The sequence below is a fragment of the Rousettus aegyptiacus genome, unplaced genomic scaffold (assembly GCF_014176215.1).
Source record: "Rousettus aegyptiacus isolate mRouAeg1 unplaced genomic scaffold, mRouAeg1.p scaffold_m13_p_17, whole genome shotgun sequence".
Taxonomy (NCBI): Eukaryota; Metazoa; Chordata; class Mammalia; order Chiroptera; family Pteropodidae; genus Rousettus; species Rousettus aegyptiacus.
The window spans coordinates 27,162,233-27,185,645 of NW_023416292.1; the positions used below are offsets into that span (position 1 = coordinate 27,162,233).

A 23,413-nucleotide genomic window follows, 5' to 3' on the forward strand; every position below is an offset into this window, starting at 1 on the left:
AAAACAAGTCTAATAATTTTTGAGATCTATACTGCTTTCCTGTGAAGAGAGAGAAAAACTAGAACACAGTCCTGGGATTGAATGTCTTTATTAAAGAAATGAGTAAATGGCAGCACAAAGCAGCAGCGACAATCATGGACGGAGTGGGGGCGGTGTAGGGTCAGAACGTGATTGTTCATTCCGCGGTCTCAGGGTAGCTGAAGAACTGTGCCTGAGGCCAGCTGATCAGTATTCTACATCACAGGTGCAGGACAGCAAGTCGAAAATACTGAGGACCAAACCCTATGTCTTAGAAACTGAATCAAAACCTTACAGATTATCATGAGTCAGCAAGACTGCATGTCAAGATATGAAATTCAGTGATTTTCCTCAGCTAGAATTTTCAACCCACAGCCAGAAGCAAAGTTGTCAAGTGAGTAGGCTTGAAGAAGAAACCCTTTTGAGAGAGCGTAGCTACATCTGAAGTGATTCAGTGCTTTCCTGTTTGCATGTTCCATGATGGATTATTCCTGCGTTTTATACCTCTATGTAAAAGGTAGTTTCTCTGAGGAAAAGAGTATTAAGGAGCAGAATCGAAATAGTTAACACTTTAGCCTTTTAGACATCCCACTGTCTCGCAGATAATCTCAAATTAAAACTCACAAAGTATTCATCAACTTTTGAGGAAATATTTGTGTTTACTGTCCTGGAGCAGGAAATCGGGAAGGTTCGAGCAACCTCTGAAGCTAATTGAAATGAAGTAAAAAATCAGTCCTTCGTTGGTACTACCATACTACTCTCTGGTGCCCCCATCGGGCCTGTTTTCTAGAATTATGTGGGGGTGGGGATGGAGTGACCCCGTACTCCATTGCTTGAATTGTTGACTTTGTGGCTCAAGGGCTTTTGAGAGGAACTAATAAATAAATAAATAAATAAATAAATAAATGAGATTAAATAAATAAATAAAGACACCACACCTCTGGCAGATTCATCAGCACCACCTCAACACAGTAGAGGGGAGAGAGCGAGATTCATAGGGGAAAAGGGTGGAAAGGAAGGGGCTCGAAAGGGAAGACAATGAGGGCAAGGTGGTGGGAGAGAGGAGTCTTGGGTTTAGAGCAAGTCCAGTTCGAAGGGCTGGATGCTGGCAATGGGAGCTCTCCAGAAGTTGAAGGTGCTGTACTCAAGGAGGGCATCGCCTTCAGGGTTTTTCTCCTCTCTTCCGGTCACTTGCCCGGTCATTTTGCCAACGTTGCTGTCCTTGACCTTGTAGGTGGATGTATCTGACAGACCCAGGCTTTCCAGCTCCGACAGATCCAGTTCTGGAATGGGCATCCTCCAGAAAAGAAAGGAGCTGTACTGGCTACTCACAGGGTCCCTCATAACTTCCTAGAAAGAAACCACTTGTCAGTCTCATGCTACAGCCAAGGCTCATGGCCTTTCCTTAATTAGAAACTTTACATCCCCATTTGCCTCTGTACGTAATCCAAGTTCCCTAGGACAACCTTCAAGAACCCTTCTCTACTACCATTTTCTACCATTTCCTAACTTCTCTCCAACTTGGAATGACTTATTTACTGTGTACTGCTTCAAGTCTATCGTGAGTCTGGTTTTCAGGGCCTTCCAGAATCTGCCTCCATTCTTTGTAGTAAGTAGTACATTCTCTGCCAGCTCATTCCTGTCTTGCTTAACTCTCTCCACTCCATCTTAAAATATTACCCAAGTGTCAAGACTCCACTCAAGTCTCTAGAGGAATGTTTCCCCTGAACTCTTATATTTGTAAATATGTGACCTTTTCCTACCTTTGGTTTAACAGGTCATGGTATCTCTGAAAGGGGCTTCCATGAGATTTCTCCTACTTTCCTTCCTGCCTTCTAAACTTTACTATAAACTCACCTCTTCCAGGACTTCTGAAATTTACTTGGCTCCACCTACCCTATTTATTCCAGCATCTCCTCCAACGCAGTGTAGTTTTACCTGACAGTATCAGTTTGGGTTACAGAGCACTGTTACTGTCTTGTATAGGGATAGTCTTATCTCCTTCAGGGGACTGAGTTTCCCCAAGGGTAAAAACCAGTCATCTATTTTGTACTTTTTTTCACAGGTGCTGAGCATTGCACACAAAAGACATTCAAGGCTGCGGATTAATTTCCCTTCACTATTAAATACAATGACTACCTTACTACTCCCATCTCTTAGTCTACAGATAAGTCTTAATAGCCTATCCATTTCTCTCTGGCCTACCCCTTCAGAACAAAACCCAGGTGCTAAAAGAATTTTCCTATCCTTTAACAGGTCTCTTTTCTCTGATCTCAGTGCAAGGATATACCCGATGAATAGTCAGCAAATGGACTGGAAATTCCAGGTAAGGAAAGTAAAGTTTAGACTTTAACAGAATTAGATACTTTCACGTGCTTTAATGAGTACTTCTATCACCTTTTCTGCTCATCCCACCCACACCCTGATATTGTACGACTGTGATACCTCCCCGCAGCCTCCACCCTGCTGCTTACTAGCCAAGGGAAGGGGCGAGAAGGATTACATGGAATGTTCCCAAAGGAGCAAAAAGAACATTCCACTGCCTCCAAAAATAGAACCCCATTTCAAAAGGCCTTCCTTCAATACTCCCCACTGGCTCTCACCAGGCCTGCCTTAAATTTACTCACCTCCATCTACCCTGATTTTTTTTTTCCCCCAGCATCTCCTCCAACACACTATTTGAGGCTCCTAAGTGATGGCCTTTGGAACCTAGTAGGCTCTAAAATGCCCCATGTAACGTGTTAGGGGACATGATCACCACTACCCCACAGAAACTATAAGCCATATAAATGTGAAATGTCTCTACTAAGGCAGAAAGAGAAAACCTTAATCAAGAACATATCTACGTGTGTGTACAGCAGCTTTCCGAGTGGTGAGTGGGTAGACGAGGATGTTTTTAATGTTAAAAGTGAATTCTGAGTTGCTCCTTTTCTTCTGGAGTTCAAGCTCCAAAATAAGCCCTAGGGACTGAGCATTACTCAGCAGAGGAGCCACTTAGAAGGAATGTGATGCGGGGACTGGAACAGGGTGGGAGCATGTTGGGAAGATGAGGTCATCAGCCTATGATACTCAGCTCTGATCAACTCCACAGTAATTTGCAGAGACACGTGCATGGAGAGCTACGAAAAATGGCTGTATCTATCAACCAACCAACCCAGGCTCAGGTCTGGGACTGTAGAGCCTAAGAAGCAAACTTGAGGAGTCAATAGCATTACTGACTTCTGCCCACAGGGATTTTTAAATAATATTACCAGTTATTTGCCTGCCTACCTGGCTACTTTTATATCCCCTCCCTTACCAGTCCCCTCCAGAGTAAGCTTAATATAATGCTAGGCAAATAATAGGCTCTTTACAAACTAGAATCGTAAAAGGAAAAAAAAAAAATCATAGACTCTTAAAACTAGAAGACACCTTAGAAATTATCTAGTGACTTGTGAAGCCTTCTAGGCAGTCTGGATAGAACCCAGGTCTTGTGATTCCCAGTCTGATCCTTTTTTGATGTGTTGTACACAGATAGTTGCCTACAGCTTAATATAATCCTACACCAATATTCTCAAAACTTGCAAGAATTCTTAGTTCCTGAAGAACAGATACCCAGTGGGTTGGTTAGGTGTTGATTGTTCCTGCGATTCTGATCCGAATGGTGAAAATCAAAAGGCAGTGGAGAGCGAGCTAGAATCTGAGAAAGGGAAAACCTCTTTGACAAACTGACTCCTTTTCTTACGGCCAGCCAACGTATCCAAACTGTCCGAAGGATCTCTGCATGTCTGGCAGAGCTGCTCTTGCAATTAAAAAAGCTAAGGGAAATTCCACAAAATATTAACATAAAAGGCCTAAAATCTCTAGCTATGACTCAGAGACATGTACAGAGAGTACCAAATACATTCTAGAAAGACATACAGGCATTTATGGCACTTAAAATCAAATCAAGAACATTGATTACACAGTAAATTGGAGCTAAAATACCCTTTACATTAGTAATGAAATTTAAAAATTTAATATAGTATGAATTTAATTCCTAAGTACCCAAATTTTGCAAGCGGTCTCTTTTCAGCTAGCTTTCTCTTCCCTTCTCCAAATCTTCTCCACCCACACACCCCATCTATGTTACATCTCTCATTTACTTAAAGGGCTTGGACAGTGCCTTGTACCATAATGCATGCTCGATAAATGCTTCTCATTAACCTTAGGTAATTTCTAAATGTCACTGTCTAGTCTTAGAGATATATAGCAAATATATAGGATGAAAAGACACATTCTCTCTGAACCACAGAGACACACCCAAATACCCTTTGTCCAGACCCCTTAGTGGAAATCTAGGGCCTACCCAGCCAGGCCTTGCTGTGTCATGCTGCCACCATGGGAGGAGGACAAGGGATGGATGGAACGGAATGGAAGATCTGGCAAGCATCTCATAAGTGCCTCATTCTGGGCTTGGATTTTCCTATTAGCCGTGTCCCCCAAACCTATTCCACTGAGCTGCAAATAAGCGTTCTTTTTCCAGAATCTGCCCCCATACCTAGCTCTGATGCGCTGTACTGATTTCAATGTGGGATCAGGCAGTTCCCTAACACAGAGGCCCCCCGCCTTCCTCCCTCAAGCTGCCTTTCTTTGGAGGAAAGGTTTGAGATGGGGAGGAGGCTGTTAAAAAAAAGGTGAGGATTCATCTCGATATTAGCTCACCTCCCTCCCCGCAAACTCCTCTAGGAGTGGGGGTAGACACCTCAGAACCCTACAGCAAAAAAATGGGGAACATAGGTAAGTAGAAGCTAGTGTGATACAGTAGGGCTAGAGAGTCATCATAAAAAAACCTGGCAGAACAAATTACAGCTTGAAAAGGAAGATACTGATAACTAGACTGAAGATAAATACACGGGACAATAAATTATAAGCAAATAGATGCTTGAAATAAGGCGCTGAATACTGAGAAATAACTACAAGTCGATAATAATTAATGTCTGTGTACAGGATTAGAAGGCATGGATGGAGCCTGAGCGAAGGGATGCAAAACGGTGAACAAATAACTACCCGTTCGTTGTTCGCAGCGGCGCCGTCTCTGCCCGTGAACTGTCCCCCAACCTCATCTTCATCTGGGGTCTTCGACCTGACCAGAAGCGGCTGCTCTTCTACCTTTGCAGCCCCTGCCCCCTCCCTCAGGTTAGTTTACCTGTCAGCAGTGGATGACTAGCGCGTTCCAAAGACGGAGGGAGGACCGCAGGGCTCCGGCGCCCGCTCGGGATGCAGAGAAGGACCGCGGTGGGGGCTTCGCCGGCTTTGTCTCCTCGCTCCCGCTCCCTCTTCGGTGACTGAGTCGGTCGGCTCAGTCTCCCCCTGCAATGCAGCCCCTCCTAAGCGCGGCGGAAGGACTCCCCGCCCCTCCCCGCCTGACTCGGCTACTTCAAACGCGAGGCTCCTGAGCGCCTTCGGGAGGAGGCAGGGCTGAGCGGCTCCGTGCGCTCGCTGGCCCGAGTGACCGCCCGGCGCGTCCAGCACCCCCACGCTGACCCGGGGTGCGATGAACGGGCAGCTAACTGTCCCCTGCCTTCCGGTTTATGGATGAAAAATCTGAACTCTAGGCGACAGCGGAGAGGAGGGGTGCCCCCTTGTTCCCCCGCTTAAGGATTTTAGAACCAGGAAAATCCGCCCTCCAATCCCCGCTCCTCACCCGACCACCCTCACAATGGGTAAATAAACGCGGCCCCGTTCCATCCGGGGTCGAACGCACAAGATTGGGGGGCGCTTCTGACAATCTCGGGCCCGGGCTGGGTCCGGGGGACTAGGGGGCTCCGTTACGTTTTGCCCCGCAAAGCGTGGCGCGCAAAGGGCGCGTGCGATTCCGCGGAGGGACCCGGCCTGGGGCCCGGTCCTCCTCGAGGGGTCCGCACCCCGCGGTTCGCCCGGCAGGGGCGGCGGCCCTCGGGGGCTTCCCAGGCCGCCTCCCACGGCCCTCAGCGCCGCCTCGGGGCGGCGGGGGTGGGGGGGGACCGTGCGCCCGGCTCCCAGCGCGACGGGTTTCGTAATCGCGTCGCCGCCGTTTCCGCCCTTGGCCGGCCCCACCCCTGCCGGCCCGCCCTCGGCTCCCCGCCGCGCCGAGGAGCGAGCCCGGAACCCCACGCTGGCGGGCACGGAGCGGGAGCCCCCCACCCGCGGCAGCCGGGCGCCTGGATGCCGGAGCAGCGCAGGTGAGACCGTGGGCCGCGTCGCCCGCCGCGCGCCGCGCCTGCCCCGCCGGGCGGCGCCGCACCGGATGCCGGCGTGGGGGAGGGCGCCCCGGGCTGCGGACTTGCTGGGTCGGTGGGAACTCGGTGGGAACGGGGGTGCGCTCCCCGAGCCGCCGGCCCCAGCCACACTCGTGCGGCCGGCAGGCGGAGGCCGCTCAAGAGCTGCACGGAGAGGAGGGACCGGGCGGCGGGGAGCCCGGACGGGGCAAGGTCTGTCTCCGAGACTCACGGCCCTCGGGGGTGGCGTGGGCCAGACACAGAGACGACGAGCTGGGTCTCGACCTGAGACCAGATCTGAGACCGAGGCAGCCATGGAAGACGGCGACAGAGTCCCCAGGATTCACAGAGCGGTCCCGGACCTAGCTCAGCGGTGGGAGGAGCGGAGAATTTCGGGGTAGATTTGGAGGGTGGGCAGAGATGGAATCCCTGACTGAAAGGGCTGAAAACACTGGGGAGGGGGAGTGTAGGGCCTACTTCTGTTTCCTCTTAAGTCCCCACAAGACCGTCCTTGAGGGAAGGGCACGGAAGATGCTGGGGCACTTGCTGGTCACTTGTCTGGAAAGTGGGGTGCACCCCTACTTCTCTAGAACCCCTCAGCAGGCCTCCGTGTCTGGAGGGCTCCGCGGGGGACCAGCTGCAGCCCTGGGCTTCTAGCCAGAATTGCCCACTCCATTCTCTATTCTTTCTCTTTCCCTTTCAATCCAGCTGCTTCTTGTGAAGGCTTGTCAGGCAGCGGGCTGGAGGCCTTGGGGCTGGAGGCAGCGGGACCGGGCAAACCGGTTTGGGGCTGGAACCCGCCGTGGAAACTACCTCTGTCCGTCCTTCCTCCCGGGAACCTCTCCCCCATCCCTTCTGCTCACTCCCCGGTAGTTGTGAAGCCCGCAAGCTCCAGTTTGACCTTGGTGTCTTTCCCAGCTGCACTTCACCCTTCCTCTTTGGGCCTCGGGCCCAGTTCTCAGCCCTGCTGGGCTTGGCGGTCAGGATTGGTCTTAGGTGATCTAATCCTGAGCCCTCCCGCTGTTTCCCCAGCCCCTTCGCCTTCAGGTGGGGTTGAAATAGTGGCCAGTGGGTTCGGTGCCTCTTCCGGGTTGCTCAGGACTTCATTTTTCCTCAACCCACTCTTTAGATATTTTAAAGATCTGGAGTGACAGCCAATTGAACCTACTTCCTTTTTTGGCCTCAGTCTGTCCCTCCTCCCCATTCTTCCTGCCCGGTTCTCTCTACACTGTGACCCCACCCCCAAGTTTTAGAGACCCTTATGTCCTAGGGAATGGAATTTCCTGGTCACTTCTCATCATCGTTGGTCATTTCATGCCAAGTCCCACACACACACTTTCCCTCCACACAGCTCTGGCCAGGTCCCTGGAAAAGGAACAGAACCGGCCTTGTTCCCTCGCTGCCCCTTCCCCTCTCTCCTCCCCGCCCCCCTCACTCCTCATCCCTCCCACCGCCCACTTCTGTCCACTCAGCTTTGCGCAGGGGGGCACTGGGGAGAGTCCAGTCTCAGTACAGCCTGTCTGGTGGTGTTGGGGGTTTCCTCTGATTCTTCATTGTTTTCTTCATCACCTCCCACCCCTGCCTCCAGCCCAGCCACCGGCCACCATCACAACAAACCCTGTGACTGACTTCCCCATTGACCACAGCTCTCTGCTCCTGACTTCCGCCCTGTCTCACCAGCTCTCCCCGCCGGTGGTGGGAAGGGAAGGAAGGGAAAAATCCAGGCTCCTGGGGCCTTCCCTCCCCGAGAAGCTGCGTCTCAGGGTTTGTGTGATCTCATCTCAATGCCGTTAAGACAAGTGCCCTCAGTTCTTAGCTCAGTCTAGGGCGCCAGAGCCTCAGGGTTCCCGGCCTGGAGGGAGGGAGGGGTTCATGTGCACTCTCAGTGTGATAGTCGTCAGCCTGCCCTGTCTGGAACCTCTGAGGTGGCCCGTGTTATAGGACTGGAGAAGTGCAGTGTGCATAAGGGAAACCCAGGTGTGGCCTACCCTGGCCTGCAGGAGTGAAAGTTCTGCCTTGGACACTGATGCTGTTGGGAAGTTCCTGTGTCTGGTTGGCTGATGACACTGGGTTGGGGGGGGGTGAGGAGGGAGGAGAGAACAGGTCACAGCTCGAGGGGCGGAGGGAGAGAGGCAGGCCCAGGTCCTGTGGGATGTGAGGCAGAGCAGAGTGGCACGATGGGACATGTGAAGAGGGTGGGGAGGCTGGAGAAAGATTCTCATGGGACAGAAGGTCCCTGGCACATGTACCTACAACCTGTGCACAGGGGGGTCCGTATGAGACACACGGAGCTGTGGCCACGCCACGTACGTGCAAACAGGTGCACAGCAGGACACCGTGTGGTCAGCCTTCTGGAAGGCTCTCAAGGTCAAGTAATAAGGGAACAGGTTAATCGTTTTTTGGGAGGAGCCGGATCTTAGTGGAGGAAAAAGAGGAGGAACAAGGTCAGGGAACAGAGAGGGAAGAAATTCCTCACTGTAGAGAATCTCTTTTGAGGTCCAAGCTGCCGCACGCAGTCAGTCAGTCACACAGGACCTAAGGTCGTAAAGAAAACCTAGGTGTTGAGGGCAAGGTAAGGAAGAAGGGAGGGACCGGGTGGAGGCCTTGTTTGAGAAAACAAAAAACCACCATTTCCTCTTCGAAGTCACTGACGTGCCCCTCCCCTACTGCCCTACACCGTGGGAGAAGGAGGCGGTGCCCGCAGCAAACCCAGACTTTGCTCATTTGCCGAGTCCTCCGGTCCCCTCCCATCCTCTCACCGGAGATGCCTCCCACCTTGGTCTCCTTGGTGGCCGCAGCCACCGCTCCTTAGCCCCTTGGTGTCCTGGTTCCTTTTTCTCAGAGTCAGACTGCTGTTCTTAGGTTTGGGCACAGTTAGTGTCGAGTACAGGACGAGGGTCTTTCAAAGGGAGGACGAGAAGACGGGCTCGTCAGGAGGCTTCTCAAGGAGGGGGTTCTCATTAACCTTTCCGTTCATCCAGGGTTCCGCGTCTGAGGAGCACACAGCCTCGTGCCCGCCCGCCCCACCCTCTGGCCCAGCTCGTCCTCGCCGCTCAGGGTCACTGACCTTCACTGGCCGGCTCAGGGTTCCCAGGACTCTTTCTCCAGAGCCGTCCAGCTGTGAACCCAGGTGTTGTGACACCTGCGGGGGGGAGCGGGCCGTCAAGGCAGCGGAGCGGGAGCCCTCTGGGGCCTCAGGCGGAGGAGTGAAACTGGAACCTGCGGGGAACATGAGTGAATTCTGGCACAAGCTGGGCTGCTGCGTGGTGGAGAAACCCCAGCCGGTGAGCGTCCCCGCCCCGCCCCTCGAAAACCAGCTACCGGTGCTGCGAAGCCGACACCCTGTCTGGGAGGCGGGCCTCTTGCCCCGGCAGGTGCGGGCTGGGGCAAGAAGTGAGGATCCCGGCTCTCACTTCCTGTTCCCGTCCATGCTGAGCTGGGCCGGGGCTGCAGGTGGAGCTCAGTACCTGTCACTTTTCCCCATTGTTTCCTCATCAGCCACAGGTGACTTTGACATGTCCTTTCTCTGTCCAGTGTTCACTGTGCGGGCCACTGCCCTCAGCGCCCGGCCTGCGTCCTCTCTGTTCGCGTCGGCCCGGCCTCGCCTTTCACACTCTAGCGGTGTCCCTGTTACCCACCGGGCCTTGTCCCCTTTCCCACCGGGCCCTCCGCCCTTCCTGTAGTGGTTCTCCCTCCTGCCGCTGAGCACCGCAGGAGGCGGTTTCAGACGTGACGCCCCGCTTTTCTCCAAGCAGAAGAAGAAGAGGAGACGGATCGACCGGACCATGATTGGGGAACCGATGAATTTTGTCCACCTGACTCACATTGGCTCTGGGGAGATGGGGGCCGGAGATGGACTTGCCATGGTAACGAGGGAATGGGGGCAGGTCCACATGGGGTTGTGGCCTGGAACTGTTCCCCTTTTTGAAAGTTCAAGCAGGGGACGTAGCAAAATGCTCGATGGGGAAGTAAAAAGCAGGGCAAGTCTTGGTCACCGGCCGTGTCAGCCTGAGCCTGGCGTTTCAGGGCCCTCGCCTTGGCTCCCTCGTCTTGGCGGTGAACAGATTGTGCTTCATTGGGGTGCGGGATATACGTGTCTTTAAGAGTTACTTGGATGACTTTTTCCAAAAACCACAGCCCTTCCTTCTGTTCAAGAACGGCCTCCTCCGTGCCGGTCAGTCATTGCGGTTGGGATTGTCGGGCAGCAAAAAGGCCGAGCACCCCGGTCCTGAATAACGTCTGATATGTATTTCTGCTCAAAATAAGGGAAATGGGCCTGGAGATAGCGAAGGAGTCTTTTTACCAATTGCAAAACTTAGATAAATATGAGAAAGTCCTTTGCGAGAGGATCTTCTTAGCAAAAGACTCATTTTATCTCGTTCTCATGAAGGCCAGTGTGGAGCGAGGCATTGGGACCGCCCTTGGAGGAATGGCGGTTAGTTTTTACCTTTTCAGGTGAAAACTGAGGTGGGGCCAGCCTCTCCCATGGAGGGTACTGCGCGGGGGCTGTCCTACTGCGCGAGGGCTGTCCTACTGTGCACGTGAAGGCGGAGGCGGGGACGTCACAGGCACTTTCTCACAGACAGGCGCGGTGCAGGAGCAGATGCGATCCAAGGGAAACCGGGACAGGCTGTGGAGCAATTCCCGGGGCTTGTAGCTCCCACGGGAATGGTGAGTGATTCGGGAAACCCAGCCCATACCTCCAGCCCCTGCTAGCGCCTGCCGAGGCCCCCGCCTCGGGACCCTGACCCTCTGCAGGGATGGGAAGCGCGGGGAGGAGTTTGAGTGGGAGAACCAGGGATGTAGGATCCAGAAGGGCAGCGAGGGAGGGACGTGCAGACCCCGGACAGGCGGAGAGACGAGCCCGCTGTGGGGAGAGTCTGCGCTGGGGGCCGCCTTTCCCCCTAAGGCCTTGGTTTTTTTTTTTGAGGCTTATCTTCCTTTTTTAAAAAATCAGGTTCTGCTCTCTGAAGCCTCCACTCAGTCCAGTCCAGAAGAGATGCTGCCCCCACCAGGTCCCTCCCAGAACCAGTGCCCCGGGCCCCCTTTTTGCCTCGTCTGCCTAACAGTGCCTCAGAAGGCGCGGGGGCTGGACTCCCGCTGCGCCCTCTGGCTGCAGCCCCTCCTGGTGATGGGGTCAAGGCAGCAGGACTGAACAAGTGACCACTGGTGGTCGGAGGCGCTCAGCCGAAGCCGTGGACACGCTCAGATCTGAAGTAGGAGTTCCTGGGAACCTGGACTGGGTCCCCTGCTCCTGAATGACGGTCTCGGCGCCACCTGTTTTAAACTCTTAACCTGGAGCTCCTTAAGTGGCAGGTGGGCGGCGGTGCCAGAGCTGAAGCTGGCTGTGCTGAGCAGCTCCCTGCCTGCCCTTCTCTTTCCTCCTGCAATGGCCCGAAGCAGACGGGCGCTGGGCGGGCGGCCCCTGCCCAGTGCGCTCTTTAAATCTGACCTTACGCTCACACCTCTTCGGTGTCTCTCTGCCAGTACCAAGGTCTCTCTCTAGTTAGGCCTCTAACCCTGCTGTTTCCGTAGCATCGCTAGCTCCCCAACACCTTTCTTTCTTTTTTTTTTAATTAATTAAAATTTTAATTTAAGATGAGTTCTCTTAATTCCCCCCATCCTGCTACTACCTCTGTCCTTAACCCCATTGCTGTTAGGGGCCTTATTCTGTCCCGCTGAATGACAGTTGAGAGGTGGATCTTAACCTGATGACATTCCATTGAAGTCTTAGGGACCTGGCCTGCCCTCTGCCAACCTCCCTGCTGGCCCAGGTGAGAGAAGGAAGAGGGATCTGGACAGAAACCCAGAATGCAGCAAAACTAGGCGTCTCGTATGTCTCAGGGTGGCCTTCCTGACCCTTGAGGGCAGGAGGCGGGTGAGAAACTGGTTGAGAGCAGTCATCTGTGAGTTTCAGGAGCTTGACGACCTCACCACCTGGGAGCAGGGAGACCCACCGAGCAAGGTCTCTCAGCCTAGACACTGGCCTTTCGGGGCTGGAGAATTCTTTGTCATGGGGAACTGTCCTGTGCATTAGGATGTTGAGCAGCATCCCTGGCCCACCCTAGATATGACAACCAAAAAAATGGCCCCAGACTTGCCAAGTATCTCCCAGGGGGACAAAATCACCGTCAGTTGAGAGCTACAGCTCTAGAGTCAAGGTATTTTTCTCTTTGATTCCCCTCCCCCCAGTGCCCCATCCCATGATTCATCCTAAGCCTGAGCCTGGATGAACTAGGCCCCTTGTAGGCTAGGCTCAACAGGGCTGCATCTGACCTCCAAACGCCTCTTTATTCATTGTGTCGCTTGCCCTTGCATGCGGTGTGTCCGTGATGGGCGTGTGCTGTGCTTCTGTACCTGCTCTCTTCCTGCGAGGAGGTGTGAACAGGGTGTGGTGGGATTGGGGAGCAGGGAGAGAAGCTGCAGACGCCCTAGCTTATCCTCCCCAAATTTTAAAGCTCAGGGAGTTTTGTCGGAAGACCACCCCCTCCCTGCCCAGATGAAGAGCGCTCTAGGTGGGTGAGTGATGGAGGAGCGGAGCAGGGTCTTTAGGCACTTTGTTTTCTCAGGTGTTCTTCGTCTGGCCTCTTCCTGGCGGGGAGCTTTGGAAGGCAGAACAGGACCGAGGAGCTGTCGTTTATTAGCTCGGGGGTCGGGAGTGTGGGAACTGGGATCCACCATCCATCCAGTTTGCCCCCACCTACAGGGACTGAGGTTAAACTTTTTTCATGTTTCAGGGTATTTTCTGAAATTTTTCAGGGTCCGAGATCGGTCGTAGAGATACTTTCACAGTTGACTTTTCCGTCTAGCTAGTTGCTCCGGACGTAGTCATTAGCCCGAGGGTTACACTAGACCTGAAGGGTTGACAGGATAGGGCAGAAAGACGGGGGACTCCTGGAATCACTGGTCGCCTTGATCTGCAGCCTTATTCTGATGCCCGTTCTTGGGACACGGACTTTTCTTGGTGCTCTCTCGCCTTTAGTTCCTTCTCTGGTGTGTATGCGGCCATCACTTTAACAGTAGAGTGATGACAATGGGTCTGAGAGTTATAATTTATATTCAAAAATGTGTTGGACTTTTAAATACATTTTTCAAATAAAAAAGTTTGAGCAAAATAGTCTCAGAGTCTATCACTACCGGCAAAGCTGGGTTAAAGGCTAGAGACGGCTGATGAAGGAACTCCTAGGAAGTGGCTGGCGTGGAATTTCATACCAACATTGCCCTTTGGGGAGAAGGCAGCTGAAGGCAGGAGGCCACATCCTCCAGGGGCTCAGCCCCCCACTCTTCTTGGTCCCTTCTCTTGGTGTTCACCTGAGATTTTTAAGTCTTTAAAGAAGCACTTGTTCAAGAACAACTTTGGAAATGAGGAGGATGAATGACATTTTATCTGGGGGACAGAGGACAGGCCAGGCCAGATGCTGTTAACTACACAGTTCAGTTTAAGAGCCTAGAGAGTCTGATCCTGTCTGATCTTGGAAGCTAAGCAGGGTCGGGCCTGGTTAGTACTTGGATGGGAGACCACCTAGGAAGACCAGGTGCTGTAGGCCTTTAAAAAAAAGTCAAGAGAGTTTTGGTCTCTCCTCCCTCAGATACCTCTGTAAAAAGACACAAGACCAAACAATGTTTTTTCTAGTTTTGTTTTTCTGTACTAAAAATACCCAGTGGGTGCTGAGATTGAAGGGGGAGGGGAGGGCGAGATTCTGACACCTCTTCTTGCAGCTCGGTGGCCATTACCTCCGGTTTCTGTCTATCTGGGTAAGGAAACAGAGAAAAGGCGAAATATTATGACAAAGCTATTTCTCTTCCCTTCTCTGCTTCCCCACAAACCCTCATCCCCTCAGCACAACTGCCCCCCCACCCCCGTTTATACTTGGAGAAAGAACAGAACCCAGCAAAATGACCAAGTATACATTTTATTGTCCTTCCCCTCTCCCCAAAGGTCCTGTCATCCTACCAACCGAGAATATTTTGTCAGGTCAGTCAGAGCCTTTGGGAGCCCTTTGGATAAGCAGAGGACCGTCCTTCCTTGAGAACGTGTTTGGGGACGGTGGTGAGAGCATCAGTACTAGCGACAAAGAAATCTGGTTTAAATCCCGCTATGACTGCCACTTACCAGCTTCATAAGACCCCGTTTCTTCATCTGTGAGGTGGGGATAGTAATACATTATAGGGTATTGGAGAATTGACCCACATAAAGTGCACATGGCAAGACTCAAATACTGGCTGCTGTGACTTAAACTGCACGAATACGCTGAACATCATCTTCCACATCCATTATCTGTGCATCGAGAATTTTTTACACATGTACAATCTTAACTGGGTCAACCGTCACCTGATGACGGATAATACATGTTGCCTAATAAAAGGTGGAGTCCATGGACAATGATCACACTGATAAACCAATGCATGTTACGGATCAATAACCAAACGCATAAGTAACAGTTCAGGCAAGCACACTGGCTGGTTTAGCAACAGGGTTTGGGCTAGCAGGACTTGTCAGATGCATCAACAAAGATCCTGGCTCATCGCCTAACACTTACTGGTTGCATCTGCGCGAACACAGAAGAGAGGCTGTTCCAAATATCCTCCAGCCCAATCCTGACCCGTCTCCAAAAATCAAGGGCGGGGTTGGGGCCCAGGAGGTGCAGCGGGGTGGGTCTGAGTCTCTGGCTGAGTGGGGGTAGCGTCGCCACGGTGGTGGTGGTGGTGGTGGTCGTGGTGGTCGTGGGGACGGCCGCGGGGGTGCGGCTCCGAGTGGCGCAGCCGGCGCCCGTACAGATGCCCGAGTCCAGGGGGCACTCCTCGCGGTGCCGGTCGCAAGGGCACTGCTGGTAGGTGCAAGGCCGGTGCTCCGTGCGGAGCTGGCTCAGCGCCCCGACTCGGAGGCGCCCCGAGAGGCCCTGCAGCTTCCCCGCGCGGGAGCGGCTCATGGTGCCCGACCTGCAGTGGCAGTGCCACGGGCCCCAGGGCAGGAGCACCAGCCGCAGGTCCTCGGGCGCCGGCATGGCGGTGGACGAGCGCGGCGGCCAGCGCCGCGGCGTGGCGCCGGCCGTGGTCCAGCGGGTCAGGCTGCCGCCGGCGAGCAGCGCGTCGGGGCCGGCCCGGCTGGTGAGCGGCGCCATGTTCGTGGTCAGCCTGTACTCCGGCTCCTGCACGTTGGCCGCGAACCTGGAGCTGGCCGGGGCCGCCGTGCTGGCCGCCGTGCTGGCCGCCTCCGCCCGCGTGCTGTTCTTGTCGGCGTTGATCACGACGCCCTCCTCCAGGGAGCCGTCCTCCCGGCCCCACGACGGCGACCCGCTCACGTCCGTGGACACCGTGGAGGCCAGCAGCTCGGCGGCGGCCGGGCCGGCCACGCGGTCGGCGGCGGCCGCGATGTCGTCCTCGCCCTCTACGATGGCCGTGCTCTTCGGGGAGAGACTGGACCGGGCGGTGGACCAGTCGTTTTGGGTCGTCGGGCTCCCGGAGCGGAAGCTGACCGGCTGCGTGCCGGCCGAAGTCAGGCCTTGGGCCCCCGCCGCCGCCCGGGGCCCCAGACTCAGCAGCAGGGCCCAGAGCAGCGCAACGGCGGCGGGGACCATGGGGCTGGCCGTGTGGGGCTGGGAGGGAGCCCAGCGACCGAGGCCGGGGCTCCTAGCTCCTCTCCCTCCCTTGGGCTCTCGACCCGCCGGGTCGTTAGAACTGAGGCCGCGGGGCGGGGCTCCGACGCGCGAGCCACGCCCCTCCCCAGGCTTCTGTTATTGGGGACCCCAAGGCGGGAACCCCACCGGCAGCCAGCGGAAGGGGGAGGCGAGGGACTGGGGGAAAAGTGCACTCCCTCGACTCAGAGCTTAAGTCTCTCATCACAGTTTATTACCCGCTACAGACCCGAAAGGACTAGAGAGGACAGACAGGCAGGTTTCGAAAACACTCGTTCCCAGGCTCACAGGCAGCAGACCTGACCGAGCGGGGCAGCGGGGCACCAAGCGGTTCCCTCCCCGAGATTCCAGGAGCGGCTCCCGGCCTGCCCGTCCCATCTGCCCCTCACCTTCCCCGGCTGACAGCCCCAGATGGAAGGGTCCCGGCCCTTTCCTTTACCCAGGATAAAAAGGAGACGCAAAGAAGTTCCCGGTCCAAAGTTCTACAGCTGAAGCGGGACTAAGACCCACAGCTTTGCTCTTTCCCATAAGAAACGTCACTCTGTGCAGCCCTGTGTCTGTCTGACATGAAAGTCACCGCGGATCCGCTTCCAGACCTCGAGGCCCTGCTGTGAAGGCAGGGTGGCGGAGGGAATGACGGCCACTGAGATGCGAAGATCCGGAGGTACTGGGGGCAAAGGTCGAGATGATTTACAAACAGCTCAGACGTTCCGGGGGGGTTCGGGGGCAGGCAGGCCCTATCTTTGCTCGGTTCTAAGGCCCTTTATTCCAGTCCTCTGCTAGATCCCTCCTGAGCCATGGAGATCCTGGTCCAGCCTAGGAAAGAGAGGGAAAAAAAAGTGGTACAAGAGCAGGACCTGGTTTCACCCTGGTTTGGGGAGAGGCCCAGCGACTTGGAACAGATAGATTCCTGGGTGCTTGAGCGGGTCATGGTCTCGGATCCTTTGCTTCCTAGCTCCCTTCCCCCACCGGATAGTCTCTGCCATTCGCTGCCAGCACATCCCTTTCTCGCTTCTGGGGCTGGTCTGAATCTCCTCTAAATTCTGTGCCGTGATCATTCCTTTAATCCTCGATGCCTCGGCACTTACGTGTATAGCTTTTCACCTGTTCTTGGATACAGCCGCGTCCTAAATTTCTCCCCTGGGTGTGTGCAGTTTTCCCAGATGCCGCGAAGCATCCGAAAGCAGAGCCCCTGGCGTTTAGTTCCTTTGTATCTCCCCGCAAGATACTTAGAAAATGGAAACTGGCTTTATACATCCCACCCCCAGCCTTTCTGCTTAAGCTCTGAACTCACTGTCTGACAGCATCAGGGATGTGGACCTGATCCAAGGAGACGAGCTGGGCCAGCTCTGCCAGGCTGTTCAGAAAACGGACCTTTCGTGTGAACTTGGAGCTGAAAAGAGAGGATAAGCCAAGTGTGTTGTATACTGGGACGAGGGCCCCTGCAGACCACCATGAAGGGAGATGCAGGAAGCAGAGAGTGGTTATGGCTAGAACCAGTCAGGACGGGGCAAGTTCTTAATGCTGATTTTGAAAATGGGGAGCAGAGGAAGGGGGATGTGGTCCCCAGAGCTAGTACCTGATGAAGGGCCGGAGCAGTGCCAGGAAGGCCTTCACATACCACGTGGCATGGACAACCACCAGGGCGCGCAGGTTCTTCCTGAGCCTGGGAGAGAATGTGAGGTCATCCTATGTCTCTTTCCACCTCCACGCCTGAAAATCAGGTGGAGCTGCCGCCTTCTGCGCTTTAGGCTCCTTCACTTCTCTAATTTCTAGATTTCTCCGGCTCGTTGGGAATAATGCCCGTTCTTTTAACCGTAGTCTCGGTTCCACCCATCTTGTTCAGCCCTCCATGCTCCGTATTCCAGGAAACGCCCCTCCCAGAATCCCTCGGCCCGGTCGGTCTCTGCCCCGTCTCCCTCCTGTGCCCTGCCCTCGCCTGAGTCCCTTTGGCACACCTCTCCGTCGCGCCATGACCAGGCCCACTCATAATACTCCACAAGGAAGAAGACCCATGAACAAAGAGAAGATGGAAGAGAGACAGGAAAAAAAAGAACGTGGGGGGAAAAGGACGTGTGGGCCAGGAAGACGATGGGTCGGAAGAGGAAATAAATGGGAAGACGGGGAGAGGAAGGGGCGCCTTCTGCGGGTTAAGCGACTCGCCTCTTAGGTTTACTTGACTGTCACAAACGCCCAGGGGCAAAGGTACGCTCCCTGTCATTTTACAGATAAGGACACTGAGTCCTAGAAAGTGACTTGTCCGAAGTCACACAGCGAGTAAAAAAAAGGTGAAGGCAGGATTTGAAACTAGATTTCCCTGACTCCCAGAGAGGACGGAAGGCAGGAGAGCGTGGGAAAGGGGTGTAGCGGGACCAAACGAAAAAGGAAGAACTAAATGGAAGAATGGACAGAGGGGAAGGAAAAAGACAGCGCCGCGGCCCCGCGTCCGGCGGCTCACCGCCGGTCCAGAGTCCGGTAACACTGGCGTATCCAGCCCAGGGGCGGCACCTGGGCCCTGCATGTGCCGCCACTCAGGTGAACGAGCAGGTAATTTTCAGCTACCAGCAGCTCCAGCGTTCCCACCATATACCTGCGGCGGGACAGGGGCGAGAAAGTGTCAGGGAAGGTGTGTGTTCGGGGTCACGGGAGTGACAGGGACATCACTGTAGGTTGTACGATCAGCTACTGGCCACGGAAGAGAGTTCTTCTTTACGTTTCCCTCCCTAACAGCTCCCCCCCCCCCCCGGGCACTTTGGGCCTCCCGCCTCACCTGAACAAGTGTTCCATGACATAAGTATAGTTGGGGATGCTGCTTCTGGGCAGATAACAGGAAGCAAAGAGGATGACAGCATTGAGGCCGTCGCCATGGTAACCTGGGAAGGATAAAGGAAACTTCACTCCATCAGCAGAGGGGCTCTGAGGGTGCCTGGAAGTTACGGGAAGGACCGTGGACCCAGTAACAGTCTCCGGCTTGGGCATTTTATTCACGCAGACACCGCGCTGCCCCTCCGCCGACGCCCGCCCTCACCTCCGTGGGACAGGGCTTTCTTATAGGGCTCGATGGCAGTCATGTCCACTCGCTGCTCCCGCTGTCCTGTTCGGAACACCCTCCAGCGACGGCCGTCTTCGCCAGCCACATCCCACACACACCCCTGGCCCAGCCGTTCGGCTGCCTCGCTGGGCCCCAGACCCTCCGCCCGGGGCAGCTCATCTGCAACGGAGGGATGGGGAAGGGTCAGCTGCGCAGCACGCGCCTCGGGACTCGCCCGGATTCCTGGAGCTGACGACGGCAGCTTCTCATTCCTCACTGTCGCCTCCGCGCCTCTAGCCCTGGTTTGTCCAATACGCCCAACCCCTTTCCGGTTACTCTTTCCTATGACTCATTATTCTCACTTTTTTCCAGTAGGCAGCGGCCTTGAAGTAATCTTGCGTTACTGTAGGTCAATGGCTCTGCCCAGTATGTTTTTTTCCCCCAAATTCTTTATTTTTTTCTTTCCATGCCTTTCCCTGGGTGGGTTCATCTATTTCCATGTCTTCGATCACCAGCGGTAAGGTGATGACTCCCATATCTGCCTTCTAACCCAGGCTTCTCTCCTAACTCTGACCCGAACCCCGGGCCGCCTAGACGGGACATGTCCACTCTGCGTCTCTCTGTCATCGCCAAGCCACCAGACCCAAAGTGCAACTCAGACTCATGCTCCTCCTCCTCTCTCCCATACTTCCTTTCTTGATGAATGACCCCATACATTTAGCTTCCTGGGACAGAACCTGATTGGACGTCATGTGAGACGCCTTCCTCTCTCCCAGCCCTCGAGACAACCGGACCCTGGATCCTCTCCCATCTACGTCCGTTACACTGTGCGGGTTCTCGGCATTTCTCACCTGGCCTCGGAAGCAGCCCCCTAGCTGGTCTCCCTGCCTCTACTGTTTCCCGCCATGCCATCCTCTACAGCATTGCTGTGCTCTCCTTCCACTTTTACTCAGAAGGCAATCCCCCACACCCAGTAACTCCGCATGACCTTTCCATAGCGATAGAAAGGGTTGCCTCATCTTAGAAAATAGTCGCCTGGTCCTTAGTACTCCGCTGGTCCTTAGTACTCCACTGCACGGCTGCGCCATAATGGAGCTGATACCCTACTGAGGGGCCTTAGGTTCTTTCCAATCTTTTTTTTTTTTTTTTTTTTTTAATAAATGTCAGTAGTGGAACGATCCACCCTTTTTTACTTGCAAAGGGTGAACAGAAAGCTACTATGTTTCTCTAGGACATTTACGAAGCGTTATCTCCACCTTAAGAAGACACTGAGTAAACATAAATGTCCACAGGTTGTTTCCGATCTTTTCGGAGGGATGGGATCGGACCGTGTCACTTCCTTGAGCACAACCACGCGATGACTCCCCACTGCCCACGGGATCGAATCCAGACTCTGTGGCACGGCAGCAAGGATCTCCACGGCCGGACCCCGCCTACCTAGCAGAGCGTTCCCTTCACCTCCCAGCCCTTCACATCTGTGATATAACAATAAATGTACATTTTTGTTTTGTCCCTGGCTCCTGAAGAGAAAGGCGAAAGGAAAATCTTCTTATTCATAGCAAGCGCTTTCCGACTGCCCGAGTTTTGATTAATGCGGTGACTTTGGAAAGCCACCAAGGATGGATGAGCAGCTGGTTGCCAGAGGAACCATCCAAGGGATTAGAAGCGTGGACCTTTCACACTCTGACCTCTGGGGAGGGGAGACTAAAGGCCGAGTTAATCACTAACTGGCCAGTGACTTAGTTGATCAGTCCTCATAATGGAGCCTCCACGAAAACCCGAAAACCCGGACAGAAGGGTCCCGAGAGCTTCTGGGCCAGTGGACGTGGAGGTGTCGGGAGGGGGGTGTACCCACTGCGGGCCCAGAAGCCCCGCCCCACCACACACGCCTTGTCCTACGCAGCTCTTCCTTCTGAGCGGCATCCTCTTAGAGTAACTCTGTAACCTGACACGCGACCGTTTTCCTGAGTGCTATTAGCCATTCCGGCACAGTATCAAAGCTGAGGAAGGGGTCGTGGGTCGCCGGTTGGTCAGGAGCACAGGTGACGAAAACCTGAACGTGCGACTGGTGTTTGAAGTGGGGGGCGGGGGCGGTTGTGGGGGACCAAGCCCTTAACCTCTGGGATCTGCGCTGACCCCAGCTAGCTGGTGTCATATCTGAATGGTAGGACACCCAGCTGGCGTCTGGAGAGCTGGAGAATGGGCTGAGTGGGGGAAACACACCCCGTTGGTGTCAGAAGTGTGAGTGGAGAAGAAAGACTTGCTTCATATCCAACTGTCACGCTTGACGCTCTGAACTCCTCAACGTGCCACGCTGCTGCCCAAGCTGCTCCTTCCAGCTTGAGCGAGTGCCTCTCCAGACCACCGACCACCGACCACCCGAGGGCACAGCTCAGAGCCCCTCCTCGGGGAGCCTTTCCTGACCCCGCCCCTCTCCCAGAACTGACCTGCAGGGAACATGCAGATCTCAACCTTTACCTGCGCTTGTTTGTATGCTTACTTCTTACTGAACAGGGAATTCTCTGTTCCCATCTTTTTAACTCCGGTTCTGGCTCGGTGATGGCTGGCAACAGTCATTCGACAGTTTTCCTCAATAAACGAAGCACCCCGCCCCTCCTCTGCTCGCATCCGACCCCTCGGCTCTGCTTTTCCATCCTGAGGAAACAGCGTTCGCTGACCTCACTTCTCAGTCCCCACGTCGTTGGCTCTAACTTCAGTCCCATTAACTCCATCCTGAGCTTCTGGAATTTGGCCTCCGCTCCTACCAGCCTAGTGCTCAAGTGCCTTTCCTACCTTCCCACTCAAATTCATGTCCACTGTCCAGCTGCTCCGAGTCCGAAGGTGTCTCCAGTTCGTCCACTTCCAGGTCAGAGCTGCCACCGGGGGAGGAAGGGACCGAGTGGGCGGGAGAAGCTCCATCATCTCCGGGCTCCTTTGTCAGGTTCAGTAGCAACTCTGGGGCAGTGAGACGCTTCCGCATGGGGCGCTGGCCACACAAGGCTAACGTGCTGGGGGCACCTGGGTTTGGGGCGGGGGCGACAATGGAAAGACGTGTGTGGGTTAGCGGGGGAGGCTGGAATTCCCGCGTATGGAAGCGGATAATACGGGGCGAATCCTACAGGACTAACGCAGGGAACACGTGGGAAAGGGGCGGCAGAACTGCAAAGGGGGGGGGCCATGACCCTCCCCTGGGTTGGAATCAAGAACCTGAGGCCGAGGCTCTACTGCACCCACCTGCCTGTGCGTCGCTTTTAGGGTCGGCGGGACCTTTGGGAGACTCGGCCTCTTCAGGGAGCAATCTACAGGGACAACGAGGAAAAGCGGGGAGAAATCGAGGCTAACGGCGTCGAGCCAGGGATCAACCGATCGGCCCTCCGCCACGATTTGCCACCTCTGCTCCCTCTTCCTGCCTCTGTCCTTCAAGTCCCAGGTTGGCACCCCTGACCTCCACCGGCGACCACCCCTCCGTCCTCCCGGCCTCCCTCACGCCTCCTCACCGAGGGAACTCTTCGTCCTGCCATTCCTCCTCCAGGTCCAGGTCCCCAAGTCTCGGGGATGCTGCTAGTCCTGCTGCTTCTGCACCCTCCCTGACCCTAAGACAGTCCCCCGGCCCCCGGGAGAGACCATCGTGAGGCAAACAAGGCAGTGTCTTAAGGGAACTGGATGAGAGGTGGGGGCCCTGGGATAAGGATCGCAGCTAAGGGGCAGCGCGGCGGGCCGGCCTCGAAAAGAACTCAGGTCTCGTCTCCTAGACGGACATTTCCACCAGCTTCCCCGCTCGCTGGGCAGATGGCCCTGCTGCTGGGCTGGGGAGCGGGCTGAAAGCGAAACCGGTCGTGTTCACCCCCGTGGCAGGTGCGCCGCCTAGAGCAGGGGCGAGAAGGAGTGCTCACTCCGACGGGCTGGAACCCGACAGACCTGCCCGGCTGTCACTGGGCAGAGCTCGGGAGGATGGCGCCTAGTCAGGCCTGCCTTTCCTCCAGCATGTTGGGAGTGGTGGTTAGGGGAAACCGTGGCACAGGTGGAGGGTGGGGAAGAAGGGGAGGAAGAAGAAAGGTTCGCTGGGGAGGAGAACCTGGACCTAAAACCTGAGTTCTGGGTCGGCTTTTCCGATGGCCATTTCGGAGGGTGGGGTTAGCAAACGGGCACATTGATCAGACACAAAATACCAACTTTCTTCACAAACACACACAACACAATAGGGAATTGCCCTGGACTCCTCAGCTCCCCCCACCCCCGTTCCCATGCCATGCCGACGCGTCCCACCTGAAGCCACCCGTCCCTCCTCTGCAAACTGATTCTCCCACAGCCTCGCTGCCCCTAGGAACGCGAGAGGCGGCCTGGCGACAGCCGGCTGGGGGCGGGGGGTGTCCCTCAGCACCACCCGCTGCCCGCTCCCCGCAGGCCAGCCAGGCTCTCACTCACCCGCCACCCGGGGCCTTTTCTCCTGCCTCTGGTAGGCTTCCCATCTCCCTGCCTCCGTCTTTAAGCGCCGGGGGCTGCCGGGCAGC

General features: G+C 55.1%; 4 protein-coding genes and 1 non-coding gene across 6 annotated transcripts; 1 reads left to right on the top strand and 4 right to left on the bottom strand.

Annotated features, from left to right (window-relative positions):
* Positions 1–72: 72 nt before the first annotated feature.
* Positions 73–5,957, bottom strand: MLLT11 (MLLT11 transcription factor 7 cofactor). The gene is made up of 2 exons (XM_016122804.2): positions 5,186–5,957; positions 73–1,368 (listed from the first exon to the last, which is right to left on the bottom strand). The coding sequence occupies exon 2, from the start codon at positions 1,360–1,362 to the stop codon at positions 1,093–1,095; it is 270 nt and encodes an 89-aa protein (XP_015978290.1). The 5' UTR covers positions 1,363–1,368; positions 5,186–5,957; the 3' UTR covers positions 73–1,092.
* A 104-nt stretch (positions 5,958–6,061) lies between these two features.
* On the top strand, positions 6,062–13,348 carry CDC42SE1 (CDC42 small effector 1). The gene is made up of 5 exons (XM_016122794.2): positions 6,062–6,200; positions 9,218–9,520; positions 9,992–10,102; positions 10,819–10,907; positions 11,194–13,348. The coding sequence occupies exons 2-4, from the start codon at positions 9,467–9,469 to the stop codon at positions 10,891–10,893; spliced, it is 240 nt and encodes a 79-aa protein (XP_015978280.1). The 5' UTR covers positions 6,062–6,200; positions 9,218–9,466; the 3' UTR covers positions 10,894–10,907; positions 11,194–13,348.
* Positions 11,793–15,966, bottom strand: CUNH1orf56 (chromosome unknown C1orf56 homolog). Its single transcript, XM_016122787.2, has 2 exons — positions 14,777–15,966; positions 11,793–13,987 (listed from the first exon to the last, which is right to left on the bottom strand). The coding sequence occupies exons 1-2, from the start codon at positions 15,812–15,814 to the stop codon at positions 13,967–13,969; spliced, it is 1,059 nt and encodes a 352-aa protein (XP_015978273.2). The 5' UTR covers positions 15,815–15,966; the 3' UTR covers positions 11,793–13,966.
* Positions 15,967–16,063: 97 nt separating this feature from the next.
* On the bottom strand, positions 16,064–22,594 carry BNIPL (BCL2 interacting protein like). 2 transcript variants are annotated; one of them, XM_016122793.2, is made up of 9 exons: positions 22,400–22,594; positions 22,137–22,201; positions 21,696–21,920; positions 18,900–19,082; positions 18,642–18,744; positions 18,330–18,461; positions 17,451–17,537; positions 17,166–17,264; positions 16,064–16,687 (listed from the first exon to the last, which is right to left on the bottom strand). In XM_016122793.2, the coding sequence occupies exons 3-9, from the start codon at positions 21,880–21,882 to the stop codon at positions 16,651–16,653; spliced, it is 828 nt and encodes a 275-aa protein (XP_015978279.1). In that variant the 5' UTR covers positions 21,883–21,920; positions 22,137–22,201; positions 22,400–22,594; the 3' UTR covers positions 16,064–16,650. The 2 variants fall into 2 exon arrangements, with proteins under 2 accessions (XP_015978279.1, XP_036090822.1); XM_036234929.1 differs by lacking the exons at positions 21,696–21,920; positions 22,137–22,201; positions 22,400–22,594 and adding an exon at positions 19,754–20,672.
* On the bottom strand, positions 20,061–20,191 carry LOC118613234. The gene has a single exon (XR_004955363.1).
* Positions 22,595–23,413: the final 819 nt, after the last annotated feature.

Bases quoted from the DNA above. Each gene is read 5' to 3' on its own strand.
- CUNH1orf56 (XM_016122787.2), bottom strand. From the start codon at position 15,814: ATGGTCCCCGCCGCCGTTGCGCTGCTCTGGGCCCTGCTGCTGAGTCTG. The intron at 13,988-14,776 runs GTAAGTGTTAGG...TTCCTTACCCAG, and splicing joins TGTTCGCGCAGATGCAACCA to ATAGACAGAAACCGGAGGTA.
- BNIPL (XM_016122793.2), bottom strand. From the start codon at position 21,882: ATGCGGAAGCGTCTCACTGCCCCAGAGTTGCTACTGAACCTGACAAAG. The intron at 18,462-18,641 runs GTGAGGCGGGAG...GTCCCGCCGCAG, and splicing joins GTCATGGAACACTTGTTCAG to GTATATGGTGGGAACGCTGG. The intron at 16,688-17,165 runs GTGAGTTCAGAG...TCTCTTTCCTAG, and splicing joins ATCCCTGATGCTGTCAGACA to GCTGGACCAGGATCTCCATG.
- CDC42SE1 (XM_016122794.2), top strand. From the start codon at position 9,467: ATGAGTGAATTCTGGCACAAGCTGGGCTGCTGCGTGGTGGAGAAACCC. The intron at 9,521-9,991 runs GTGAGCGTCCCC...TTCTCCAAGCAG, and splicing joins TGGTGGAGAAACCCCAGCCG to AAGAAGAAGAGGAGACGGAT. The intron at 10,103-10,818 runs GTAACGAGGGAA...ACTTTCTCACAG, and splicing joins CCGGAGATGGACTTGCCATG to ACAGGCGCGGTGCAGGAGCA.
- MLLT11 (XM_016122804.2), bottom strand. From the start codon at position 1,362: ATGAGGGACCCTGTGAGTAGCCAGTACAGCTCCTTTCTTTTCTGGAGG.